This window comes from Filicampus tigris, chromosome 2, assembly GCF_054856515.1.
Source record: "Filicampus tigris isolate MCC_2025a chromosome 2, RoL_Ftig_1.0, whole genome shotgun sequence".
Classification (NCBI taxonomy): domain Eukaryota; kingdom Metazoa; phylum Chordata; class Actinopteri; order Syngnathiformes; family Syngnathidae; genus Filicampus; species Filicampus tigris.
In genome coordinates this window covers 29115409-29128371 of record NC_141218.1, presented here as the reverse complement: position 1 = coordinate 29128371, position 12963 = coordinate 29115409, and the positions used below count along the sequence as shown (strand labels likewise).

General features: G+C 41.0%; 1 protein-coding gene across 2 annotated transcripts in view; it reads left to right on the top strand.

Annotated features, from left to right (window-relative positions):
* The window catches only part of htr4 (5-hydroxytryptamine receptor 4), a 99988-nt gene extending 90319 nt beyond the window's left edge, over positions 1 to 9669 (top strand). For both annotated transcript variants that reach the window (XM_086020111.1, XM_086020103.1), the window contains exon 7: positions 8940 to 9669. In XM_086020111.1, the coding sequence (XP_085876237.1) occupies positions 8940 to 9018 (79 nt within the window). In that variant the 3' untranslated portion in view covers positions 9019 to 9669. The remainder of the gene's footprint in view (positions 1 to 8939) is intronic.
* The last annotated feature ends 3294 nt before the right edge of the window (positions 9670 to 12963 follow it).

The following is a 12963-nucleotide window of genomic DNA, read 5'->3' as shown; positions in this document are numbered from 1 at the left end:
TTAAAATAATCGAGAATTGAACAACAGGTCACATGGTGGTTAAGTTTTTAATTTTAAGGACTTGGATTTAAATTTTTGCCTTTTAAAGGCATTGTTTTTAAAGAGCGATGTTCAAAGCCTTGGATTCAAGGTCTTAGCTTCAAGGCATTGGATTTAAAGTGTTGGATTTGAGGACTGGATCTGGGGTTTCTTGTACTAAAGGCCTTACTTTTAGCGCTTTATTTGATTTGAATTTAATGAATGAATAAATGAATGTTTGATGAATTAATTTGATTTTGATTTTAATTCAATGATTTGGATTTACGGTCCTAGTTTGAATTTAAGATTTGGGATTATTTTTATTTGTACTTGGATGAATGGTCTTAGGTCTTAATAGTTTTAGGGCCTAAAACTGTCTTTTTTCCTTGGTTTTATGTGAGGAAATTGTTGTTGTTGTTGTTGTTGTTTCAACTTCCCGCAGATGTTCCTCGCTGACCAGTCACTAACCACACGTTGTTTTTTTTAAATATTTTATTGTCAAATCCCACATAGGAATTTAGTGGTGGTCTTAATTAAAAATATTTGACATTTTCTGACTATTATTTGTATATATTTGGCTGCAAAATGCATGTTTGACCTTTTTGTCTCCGGCAGTGTTTAGAGCGTGTTTGTGTGTGTGTGTGTGGGGGGGGGGTGTTTGTGTGTGTGTGCATGCGCGCATGTACATGTGTATGTGTGGATAACAATGTCTTGCAGACGTAAACAAAAGCAAAGAGAAAAATCCTAACAGGAAATGTTGCTCTCGGCTGCCAATCACAACAAGTCATGCTCATGCACACACACGCATGCACACACAAACATGCGTCGCGAATACACATACCATAGCTGTTTCTCTCAAACATTTTGCTGTAGATTTCAACACACTAAAACAGCAAAGAGCAACTTTTTATGTGAAAGTTGTGCCTCTAAGTTTTTGTTGAATTTGATATTAAAGGTTTTTGTTATTTTCGCTCTGAACATATGTTATCTACATTTTTACTAGTAAATTTGTGTTTTGTAAATTTATGTTAAGTTTATTTCTAAGTTCTTGCAACTTTTGGTTCTCTAAAAATTTGCTCTCATAATGTTTCACAATTTTCTAAATTCACATTCCCATCGGACAAGTTTCTCTGAGGATACATTTGCATGAGTTGGATCTTTAATAGAGGAATCGATATCGCACATGTCTAGCTAGCAATCTCTGCAATGCAAATACACATCTGCTCTCTGATTGGTCGACTGTACGTGTGAACTTTAACCTTGTTCTTCTCCCCCTTCCCTATTTCATCCTCCTTTCTTTCTTGTGCCTCTCCCTCCTTCCCATCTTCTTATCCATCCTCTTCTCTTTATCCCTTCTGTCATCCCTCTCTCCCATCTATCCCCCACTCTTTTTCCTTCTTCCTACACCTCCTTCGCAATTTATCCCTCTTTCCATCTCACACTGTTTCCTTCTTTACCCCTCGTCTCCCTTTTGCCTCCCCACTTGAATTCCTCTTCTGCCTTCCATCATCCCTTTCCTTCTATCCTTCTTCCCCTTCCTCGCTATCCCTCCCCCCACCAACCCCACTCTTTATTCTTCTTTCAACACTTTATTTTCCCTCTATTTTTTTACTTCCCCCATTTCACTTCCATTCTCCCTTTCCTCATCCAAAACCTATTGTGACATTTTGTTTTCGTTTGCTTTTTTTCCACCGTCTGCACTGTCTCTGCCTGCCATCTGTCTATTTATTTTCCTTCCACTTTTCCTCCATCCTTTCATTTCCTCTCCTCATATTTTGCACATCAACACCCGTTTTTACGTTTGCTTGCATCCTTTTTCATCTCTCACCCAAATTTCCCCCTTCATCACGTCCCACCTCTTTGTCCACCTCCTCTTCTTCCTCCTCTTCCTCGTCCTCCCTGCTCGTGTCTCCAGCAGCTGCTGCTCTGCCTCCAAACTGCTGCTCTGGTTGTGCAACACCAGGCCAGTGCCTGTCTAGCCGCTCTAAGCCTCACCTGCAGGCTCACTCGCTCGCTCGCTCGCTCAAGTGAGTCTGGCGCACACACACACGCACACACATCTCTTTCCTATTGACATCAATTACCGATTAAATAAAATCTGAGTGAATATCATCTTTACCCGGTGCGACAGCGTGTCAAAACTTGCAGGAAATTCAAATCTAAATGCTTTGTTTATAAAAGTTGCTCACCAAAATGAATTTCAAAACTAAACATTTTAAAACAAAATGCCATTTTATCAATTGTATTATTATAACACTTACTTTTATTGTTTTCATTTTATTTATTGTACTAATCGCAATCGTTCAAAGGGAATAAAGGAATTTTATTTCAATATGTATATATTGCTGATTAATTGTATTGTACTTGCTCATTTTAATTCCACTAGGACAAGACTAGGTTGTTGTTTTTTACTTTGATAATTGTATTGAATATTCAAGGTGAATACTTACATTTGAATTGATTTTTTTTTTGTCTTATGTTATTTTAATTTATTGTACACATTTAGTCCGCTGATAGTGTAGTGGTACACACGCCTGAGTTGTGTGCGGGCAGCGTGGGATCGATTCCCGCTCAGTGACAGTGTCTATGTGTGCCCTGCGACTGGCTGGCGACCAGTTCGGGGTGTAGTCTGCCTTCGCCCATTGACGGCTGGGATAGGCTCCAGCAACTCCCCGCGACCCTATATAGGATAAGCGGTTTGGAAGATGACATGACATGACATTGTACACATTTAAATCCGTCAAGGGCAAATCACCAAGTGCAAAATCGTTTATTAAATACAAAAATACTGCATAATGGTGTCTATTAATCACATGAGAAAGGAAATTCGATGAGTTAGCAAGAGGGCGGGTGGTGTGTTTATTCTGTGTCAACACTTTTTTGTGACCATTGAATCTAACAAAGTAAGGGCGAGAATGTGCACAAAGACAAACTTAAGTGTGATTAATGTGTGCGTCATGATTGCTTTTTGCTGACCTCAAGGGGCTCCTAAATCCTCCGTCATGATGAACCAACATTCATACAATTATGCCTTATTAATTACACCATCACCCCCCCCCACCGGGCAAAATGTCTCCCATTGAATTTGATATGAGCCCAGTGTCTTGCCCATAGCTCTTAAATGGTTACATTTGTCGATCAATCGTGCTAAATAGGATTAGAGTTGGATTCGAGTAAATTTGGATAAATTAGGTTTGGGGTAATGAAAGTTTTGGGAATTGTGGTAAATTTGGGTCAGGGTAAATGAATACAAAACAAGTTCTCTGTTAGATTTCATAGTTATGAATACATAGCACATAGTGGACAGGTCTTCAAAAAGAGGCTTCAAGCTGTTTATTGCCACTCCCAGTTGAAGTTTACTGTCAAACTAAACATAAAACAACATCCTTTCAGTCCTCTATCTTAATGCTAACCCTATTCAGCATCAATGTTGCGGTGCTATATAACTTAAAGCAATTGACTGAACCACTAACAGTGAAGCAACACACGTAGAAAGACAATATAACAGAACTCACTGTCGTATTCTTTATCCTGTGTGAAGAACCCCTGATGTTCTTGCCGTACTGATGAGCTGAGAGGAGTTGAGGTCTCATTGAACAGTATATCCTTCTGTCTATTTTATACTGCCCCCAGATGGCCACACCAGAAAGAGCAGCACAATGGCCATTCAATGATGCCGTGTGACAAAAATGGCTCTTCCCAATGCTATTCAATTATTATCAATTCAATGAAGGAATGTTTTTACAAAGTAGGATAATATGGAGGATGGATATTATGGGTAACACGCATTTCAAGGGTTTTTGTTATTCTTTGGGGGGGGGATTGGAACAGATTCATGACATTTCCATTTGTTTTAAAGAGGGAAGAGGATTATCAGATACTGATTCTGTTTCGAGTTATAAACGTGGTCATGGAACGAATTCTACTTCTATCTCAAGGCGCCATTATATTTGCTTTCTTGATGGTCTCTGTTGATTGGTTGACGTTTTTCATTTGGGTTCGTTAGAATTAGTGTTGTGTTTGAGGATTAGGGTAATTTGGGATTAGGGTTTAGGGTAAATTAAGGTTAGGGTTGCTAAGTATGTGGTATCAAAAAATAAGATTTTATTACATATTAGGTCCTCATGCGCTGCATTTTTTTATGACGGAGATGAGAGTGACACCGTTGTTATTTTTAGGTACCGCGGGATACCGTATCACCGAAATGTAGCTCAACCCTAATTGTAAGACATTAACATTATGGACAGTGAGAACATTCACACATACATATAGGAAAGTAAATACTGTAAGTGTAATGATGATGTAACAATTCAATTATTTCATCAAAATGTATTCCATAGCAATTAAAGCAGAAGTCAACCCAAACATATTTTTTTCAAGAATATGTTGCCAGCAGGCCCACGAGTTGAAACACAGCATTCTGATTAATTTTGCGTTTGTGGAATATAAATTAAGCAGCAAAATGCACTTATTTTTACTACCAATCACTCCTGACCTGTTTTCTGAATCTGAACCGTGATTGGTCGTTGTGAGCAGTTGTGATGTCATTTTCAGTCGACAGAAGACAAAATGGCCGCCCCCTGAGATGGCTAAAAACGAGTGGATTAACACTTATTCCACAAACGTAATATTTATCAGAATGCCGTGTTTCAACTAGTGGGTCTGTGGGAGCATATTCTTGAAAAAAATATGTTTGGGTTGAATTCCGCTTTGAATAAAAATGTATTTACATAAATGTTTAAAAACAGTTGTTAAAGATTGTTAAAGGAGATAAAGAAATGCAATGTATTGTACTCACCTTAAAGTTAAATACAACTAACCTGTAGCCTACTTAGAGAATGGACTACATGAAAAGTAAATAATGCATCTGTAGTCCCAATACCAGTGTACAATTGTTGATGTCTGTGTGCTATGTACAAAAACAGTTTTGTTATGTTTTTGCCACTATGAAGCATAATTCTGTGTGTGTGTGTGTGCGCACGTGTGTGCACACGCACACGCTTTTGCGGGAATGAAACCACCGGTTGCCCGACGAGCCTCTGTTGCAGATCGCAGCGCCATTTTCAGAGCTATAAGTGAGTGCCCGTGGTCATAGCTCTTTGAATGGTACTGCAGTATGCACACAGCTGAGCGGCCACGTGTCCAAACCCCGCCCGCACCCCACGCCTACGCCACAGGATGAGGAGGAGAATCCACAGAGACGGATTTTGTTCGACACTTCGGAGTGTGCGTGCGCGCGTGTGTGCATATGTGCCAGTGTGTCATAGAATGTCTATTGCATATATGTAACCTAAACTGTGTCTCAAGGTAATTTGCAAATGTTTGATAAACTTAGCCTCAACCAGGAATTAAAGTGGCCTTTAAGAGACAAACCATCCTGTTGAGCTTTTCTCTGCCATCTGCACGCTATTCTACCTTAGCATCTTAACGTGTTCCGAGCATCCTATGCATCCTGTGTGCATCCTATTGATGTCAAATACCAAACTATTTTAATTGATTGGGTTATTGGTTGCTCTGTGTGCGCGGGTACGCGTGTGTGTGCCCATGCATGTGTGCCCCCGCTGGCTAGTTGAAAAAGGGTAAAAGGCACCAAGCGTCACATTTAATGGCACAAATGGTTCTTTTTTGAGGAGCGCTTGTTGCCGGGGGCAACGCTGAAGCTTGGATGCAGTGTGATTGCAAGTAAAGCAGTTTAGCTCAGCTCCTGGAGCTTTCTGCTCTGTTTGCTTTGTCTGTGGTGCTGAAGATGAAGGTCCATGTTCATCATCACATCCTGTCTTGTGATTGAAGATGGCCAGTGTCAAAATATGAACATTTCTTCTAACCAAGCAGGCAGGCTGGTTACTCCGCTTGACATGATTTGAAAATACAGCCCCCCGAAATTGGTTGGACTTAGTAACGTTGGATTTTGGGAGCCGCATCTTTCACATGTAGACACAAAAAAGTCTCAGGAAGCCATGCCTGGAATGACAACGGAGGTCTGTTGTTTTCATTTGAAGCGGCCCTTTTAGGATCGCTTGACTCATTTGCTTGTGCTCAACAGGATTTGAAAAAAGAAATCAGTCGCCAAAGCCAAATTCCCTTAGCAACATGAAATCTGATAGCCATGGCTACGATGAGTAGACCAACAAAAAAAGAAGCCATGGCCAAAAAGTAACAAGAACTTGTTTTGACATTTAAACTTGGATCACCTCTGTTTGTCCCTCAATTTTGTATGAAATTCAACCCCCTGAGGCTAGTTTCACTCAGCAAAATGAAATTTGGTAGGCATGTCTATCATAAGTACACCCACAAAAGTCTCAAAAAGCTATACCTGAACAGACACAGGAAGTCTGCAATTCTGATTCATAGTTACTATTTTAGGGCCAATGTGTTTGTTTTCTATCTGTATGTGTTTTTCTTCATTCCAAAAACTATTGTGATACTTATTAACAGAGCTGGGCATTCTGTCTATGTGATGCCCGTTTTGCTGATGGTTGACGAATGACGGGGAAAATGGGAAATTAGACGGATTAAGCATAGATGGAAACCCGTTTATTTAGTCCGCCATTTGTCTGCAGTCCCTCATTATTTTTTGTGGCAAGGCTTCAATGGCCGCGGCGAGCGCGGGGATCGAAAATAATGAGTTGTTGTTGCTTGGGGGACAGATTTGAGTGAGGGACCAGGGCAGTGAACAGGCTTCCAATGTGCAGTGAGTCACTATTTCTGTTAAAATATCATCCAGCGGGTGGCGAGTGAAAGTTCAGTCGGATTCACCGATGGACAGCCATTTAAAATTAGAGGCGGACCGGCCTATAGACGGGTACTATTCCCCCCAGAAAAAAGGGGGAATGACGGACAGTGCAAAGGCACCCACGCTGCAGACGGATGATGAATAATGGATGCTCAATTTTGGGGAAAATGCCCAGCTCTGCCTATTAAGGTACTTCCAATAAAATACATATGTGTATATATTTTTTGAACACAAAACATTTGAAACCAAAACACTGAACATTTTTAAACATTAGTTTTCAACATATTGAATTATATTGAATGAAACAGCTTTTGAATAGCTTTTCACTGTAGCGACTGGTGCCAATCACATGAAAACTTGAATGCATACAAAAGAAAACAGATTTGGAATAACTTTCTACAGTAGTGACTGATGCACGTTTGACAACAAAACTCATTAAATGCATAGAGAAGCATTTGAATTGTAGTACACTTTGGTGACTGATGTACATTTTTACCATCAACATTATAAACAGCATTTGACCAGCTAACGAAAGGCTTAAAAATGTACTCTACAGTTAACCGAGTGGGGTTTATTTTGAGCACATACTGTACACTGTATGGTGACGTTTGGGCATAATTGTTGCTTATTACTGTGGTCACATTAAACACACAAAAAAAAAACTGTTCCAGTAAACGCAAATTTGATTGTTGCCCTTCCAACACATCAAATAGTACACAAAGTGCACGCTTTGCATTTGTTTACTTGAACTTCAAGCTAACAAGTTAGGGTGTTGACCTGCTAATGCTTCATTGGATGCCGTCATGGTTGCTGAGCACACGTGCACTCACACATACACGCATGCGCACCCAAATACACACACACATACACGCTCAGAATCTCTCCTGAAAGTGATTAGTTGTGTAATGGTGCGTCACGGCTGTCACTCATCCGGAATTAATGAACCTCTAATCTACTGGGAGATGCTCAACACACACACAGGCACGCACGCACATACATACAAGCACACTCATTCAAGTAGTAGAAAGTTTTCCCTCTGTTGTCCCTCATTAAGGAAAATCAACCCAAACACATTTTTTTCAGGAATATGTTCCTAGCCGGCCCATTAGTTGAAACACGGCATTCTGATTAATATTGCGTTTGTGGAATATGAGCTAAGCAGCAAAATCCACCCCTCTTTTAGCCATCCCATGGGGCAGATATATTCTCACTTCTGTTGACTGAAAATGACATCACAACTGCTCAGGGCTCAGGTAACGACCAATCACGGCTCAGCTTCAGAAAACATTTGAGCCGTGATTGTTCATTACCTGAGCCCTGAGTATTTGTGATTTTCAGTCGACAGAAGTGACAAAATGGCCCCCCCAGATATGGCTAAAAATGGGTGGATTAACTCTTATTCCACAAACGCAATATTTATGAATGCCTTCTTTCAACTAGTGGTCTTGCATATAACCATTCTTGAAAAAAATATGTTTGGCTTGACTTCCCCTTTAAATCCAATGCGTGATGCGTTCATGGTTTTCCACGGGTGTAGGAATAACAAGACTGCACCGCAGTCATCGTCATTTCTGTTGCTTTTCAGCGCAACTTCACACAGATGAGTGAGTGAGTGAGTGAGTGAGTGAGTGAGTGAGTGAGTGAGTGAGTGAGTGAGTGAGTGAGTGAGTGAGTGAGTGAGTGAGTTGTGGCTGTGCGAGTAAGTTGTGGAGGAAAGAAGGTAATTTCATGAGTAGGTGAGTGTTGTTTAGTTTCTCGTGAGTGATATGAGTGAAAGTATGTGATACAAGCGAATGAGTGAGATATGAGTTAGTGAATTTATGAGATAGTAAACTAATTCATGAATGAGTGACTGACTGAACTAGGTACTAAGTGACTGACTTGGGTAAATATCAGTTAGTGTTAGTACGTACAGTTTTTGTCCCCATTCCTGTGAGCTCGATACTGTCAGCCAGAGTCATATTGACCTATGCTTTGTGAGCAAAGGACTTTAATGTGTATCCTGTGTGACCCATTTAATGTATAGTGTTAGATGAGTGCATCTGTTTGGGACAATGGGCAAGTAGATGCACTGCACTGAATGGAACTGTGTACCGCTCCCTCAACTTCACATGCTAGCTAGCCACCGTATGTTTGTGACTTGAATTATTGATGAATGTTGTGCCTTTCTTTATGTGGTGCGTGCCAGGTATTCTGTGCTTCACAACGGGAACCACGCAGGGCAGGAGAAGAAAATGATGCACGACCACGCAGAGTCCTGCTTGTGACGCGCCGTCACACACCTCCGCCAAGCCCATATGCAGGAACAGTGTGCGGCGATGACCTGGCCCAGGTCCAAAGCAACCAAGGGAGACTGGTGGACAGAGGCCAAACCAGTTCTGATTCTGGTTCCCGCCCCAACGAGACTGCGGTCCTGACAGAGTAGCACCTCCTGTGGGACTTTGGGGGTGTGATGTTTCCAAAGCTCTGTTCATTTTGATAATGGTATTTAATTTAATCGTACAACATTTACATCACTTCGGCGTGTGTGTGTCGGGGTGTGCGTGCGTGTGTGTTTCCATGGTGATGCAACTTTTCTGAATTTAATTTTCCCCTGTCTCTTACAAGAGTGTGTGTGCGAGTGCGTGTGCAGGGGTGTGCGTGTGTGTGAGTATATGCGTGCGTTTGTGCGAATGCGTGTGCATGTGTATGTATTGTATGCATGTGTGTGTGGGCGCACACAAAAGAACAGATGTACTTTACGTGCAGACATTCTACTTTAATTTGAAATCAGGTGAATAGTGTAGGAATTACAACATCTTGGATATATGCCTCCCATTTTTTAAGGAACCAAAAGTAATGGAACAAATTAAATAAAAAATTGAGCGTCCGTTACTCGTCATCTGTGTGCAGCGTGGGTAGCCTTCTGTCATCACTTTTTTTCGGGGGGGGGGGGGGAATACTACCCGCCTATAGGCCAGTCCGCCGCTGATTTTAAACTGGCTTCCGTCAGTGATTCCAACTCAAGCTTCAATAGCACCCCCTTCACTGGAACAGAAAGAGTGACTCACAGTGAAGCCATGGAAGCCTGTTCACAGCATGGTCCCTCACTCAAATCTGTCCCCCAAGCAACAACAACTAAATATTGTTCCTTGTCGCGGCCATCAAAGCCTCGCCGTGAAAAATAGACTACCGGTAAAGACGGACTACAGACGAAAAACGGATTAAATACATGGGCTTCCGACGATGCTTAGTCCGTCTATTTTAACATTTTACTCGTCATTTGTCAACAGTCAGCAAAACGTGCGTCCGTCATAGGCGGATTGACGGACCGGTCAGTCACATACACGGAATGCCCAGCTCTGCAAATTGACAGTCATTAATCATCCTTCTCGTTTTAATAGTTGGTTGCAAATTCTTTGCAGTCAACTACTGCTATTACCAGAAGCTGGATTTCATACCAATGGTGATGCTCTGCCAGGCCTTCAATGCAACTGTCTTCAGTTCCTGCTCGTGCTTGTGGTGTTTTCCTTTCAGTTTTGTCTTCAGCAAGTGAAATGCATGCTTAATTGGATTCAGGTCAGGTGACTAATTTGGCCATTGCATAACATTCCACTTCTTTCAAGGAAGTCTTCGTATTACGACACCCGTCCCTCCACCTCCATTTTGTCCCCAAAGTGACTACCAGAGCTGGGTAGTCCGTCCCTGGGCCGGATCGGTGGAGGGAGGGGAAGTGTGGCAAATAAGTAACTTGTTGAATGCTTGCAGACTCGCAATTGAAGTACGTACACGCAGCTGGGTAAGTACGTGAGTAAGTGGTGATTACGTTTACATGCAGTCAATATTCGGGTTAAAGTCAAAATTCCGATTTATGAAACATTTTGAATAACCCGTTTACATGATTGCGCGGACAAAGTTGCTCCGGCATTCGAATAATCCACTGTGTATGGCGACACACAGCGTCATGACTCAAACTGAGGTAATTTCTGCTCGTTACTTCCAACTGTCATTACAACACTTGATAGTCATGTCACTTACCACATGAATGAAGCGGCCGGTTTCCTCCTCGCTCCCAAAAGTGTGCTTTTGTGCTGCTCTGAGCTTGTTTACCTCTGCTTATGTATTTGCGATGGGTTTCGCATCAAACAACGCACTTCCGCATACAAGCACTTCCTGTACTACAAATACCAGCATTACTTGCGGTTGACCATGTGCAGATTGTCTCGATCGTGTCTATTTGAGCACCGGCAGTATTTTTGCCTTTTTCGCCCTCCTCTCCTCCTTCTCCATCCACTTCTCAGCAGTAACGCATCAGTTCAGCATCTTATGTTTTTTATTTTAATGTATTTAGTTTTTTTTATACAAAGTATTTTGAGGTAAATTTTGAAATCTGACATACGAGGACATTTGTGTTACATCATCAGTGTAGGAATGGAACTCGTCCGTAAATTGAGGACTTCCTGTATTCTTTGGATCATTGTCCATCTGCACTGTGACACACCATCTAATGATCTCTGAAGCATTTGACTGAATATGAAGAGATAATATTGCCCGAAACACTTCATAATTCATCCTGATGCCTTTGTCAGCAGTCACATCATCAATAAATACAAGAAAATCAGTTCCATTGGCAGCTATACATGCCTGGCCTGCGCCTTGGCCAGGTCATTTTTGAAAAGGGAGATTTTATTCCTTTTTTAATCCCTCAATAAGCTATTATACGCTTTTACCTGGTTAAATACAGTTTTATTATTATTATTATTATTATTATCATTATTATTATTATTATTATTAATAGCACAACTGAGCAGACAATTGTCCCAATGCTTTTGGTCATTTTAAAAGTGGGAGGCATACTGTATATACAAATTGTATACAAATTCACCTGATTTGGATGTAAATCCACTCAATTTCAAAATGAAGGTCTGTAGTTAAAGCACTTCTTGTTTCATTTCAAATCTATTGTGGTGGTAGAGCTAAAAAGATGAGTATTGCGTTAAAGTCCCAATATTTATGGTCCTGACTGCACTTATCAAAGGGGCAAACTTGTAGTTTGCATTTGAAAATTATCTTTTGTGACACCAGTCCTGGGACTTTTCTGACACACCTCATATATGTGCAAGCGAATGTGTGTGCATCTCTTACAACAATGAGTGTGCGCATGCACGCATGTGTGTTTCTATGGTGATGAATGTGCTTTTTTTTTGTTTCCTGTCTCTTACAACTACAGGTGAGTGCCAGAAAATGACAATGTCGAGGGAAAACGCCTTTATTTCAATAGTTTGATTCAAAAAGTGAAACTTTTGTTGCACATAAAAGTTTCACTTTTGAAACAAATTATTTAAATAGATTATCTTTCCCTCGATATTCAAATTATTTGAGCACAAACCCGTATGTGTGCGGGTGTGTTCACGGTGCTCTTCCATGGTTCCATGCTGCTCCCACGCTTCCTCCACGTGTCACATGATCCATCAGCCTCAGGACTAGGAACGTACACAAACATGTTTACATAATGCAACATTAGTAACCTATGTTGTTGGGTTTTTTGTGGAGCGGGGGCTTCTTGTGTCTTCTATTCAGGCCCCTGACGCCATTTGATTTAGAATCATGAAATTTGGTTGGCATGTCTATCATGGGGAGAGCCACAAAAAAGTCTCAAAAAGCCATGCCCAAAAAGGCATAGAAAGTCTACTATTTTGGTTCAAACCCACCATTTTAGGCTCATTCCCAATTTGCAGGAGTCCCTCAAAGACAAATTTGTGCTGCAGATTTTGTCTGATCGCTACCACATTTTAACCTCTTAGACAAGACAGATGGATGGTACTAAATTAGGAAACATTTGAGTTTTCGTCATTGCGTGTGGACAGTACATGCCAGCAGTTTGATGATTCACAAAAGTGTCAACTCTTAATAAATTAAGTTTGAAAATTTCACCTCTGAACCAGTTTGACTTTGTTTGACATGTCTATCAGGAGTCGACTCACAAACAAGTCTCAAGAGGTCATGCCTGAAAAGACACAGGACGTCTGCTATTTTGTTTCAAAGAGGAAATGTTAGGGTCACTTTTGCCATTCAAATTAATTCTGCCTCCAAAACCAGTTTCACTTTTATATCGGTCCCGGAAAAAAGACAATTTGGAGGAGTCGCATTGGTAAGTGTTTACTTTCCTGTGTGGTCCATAAAGGTGTGCACTTTTCATGACTTGAAGGTGTCCCAATACTTTTATCTATTTT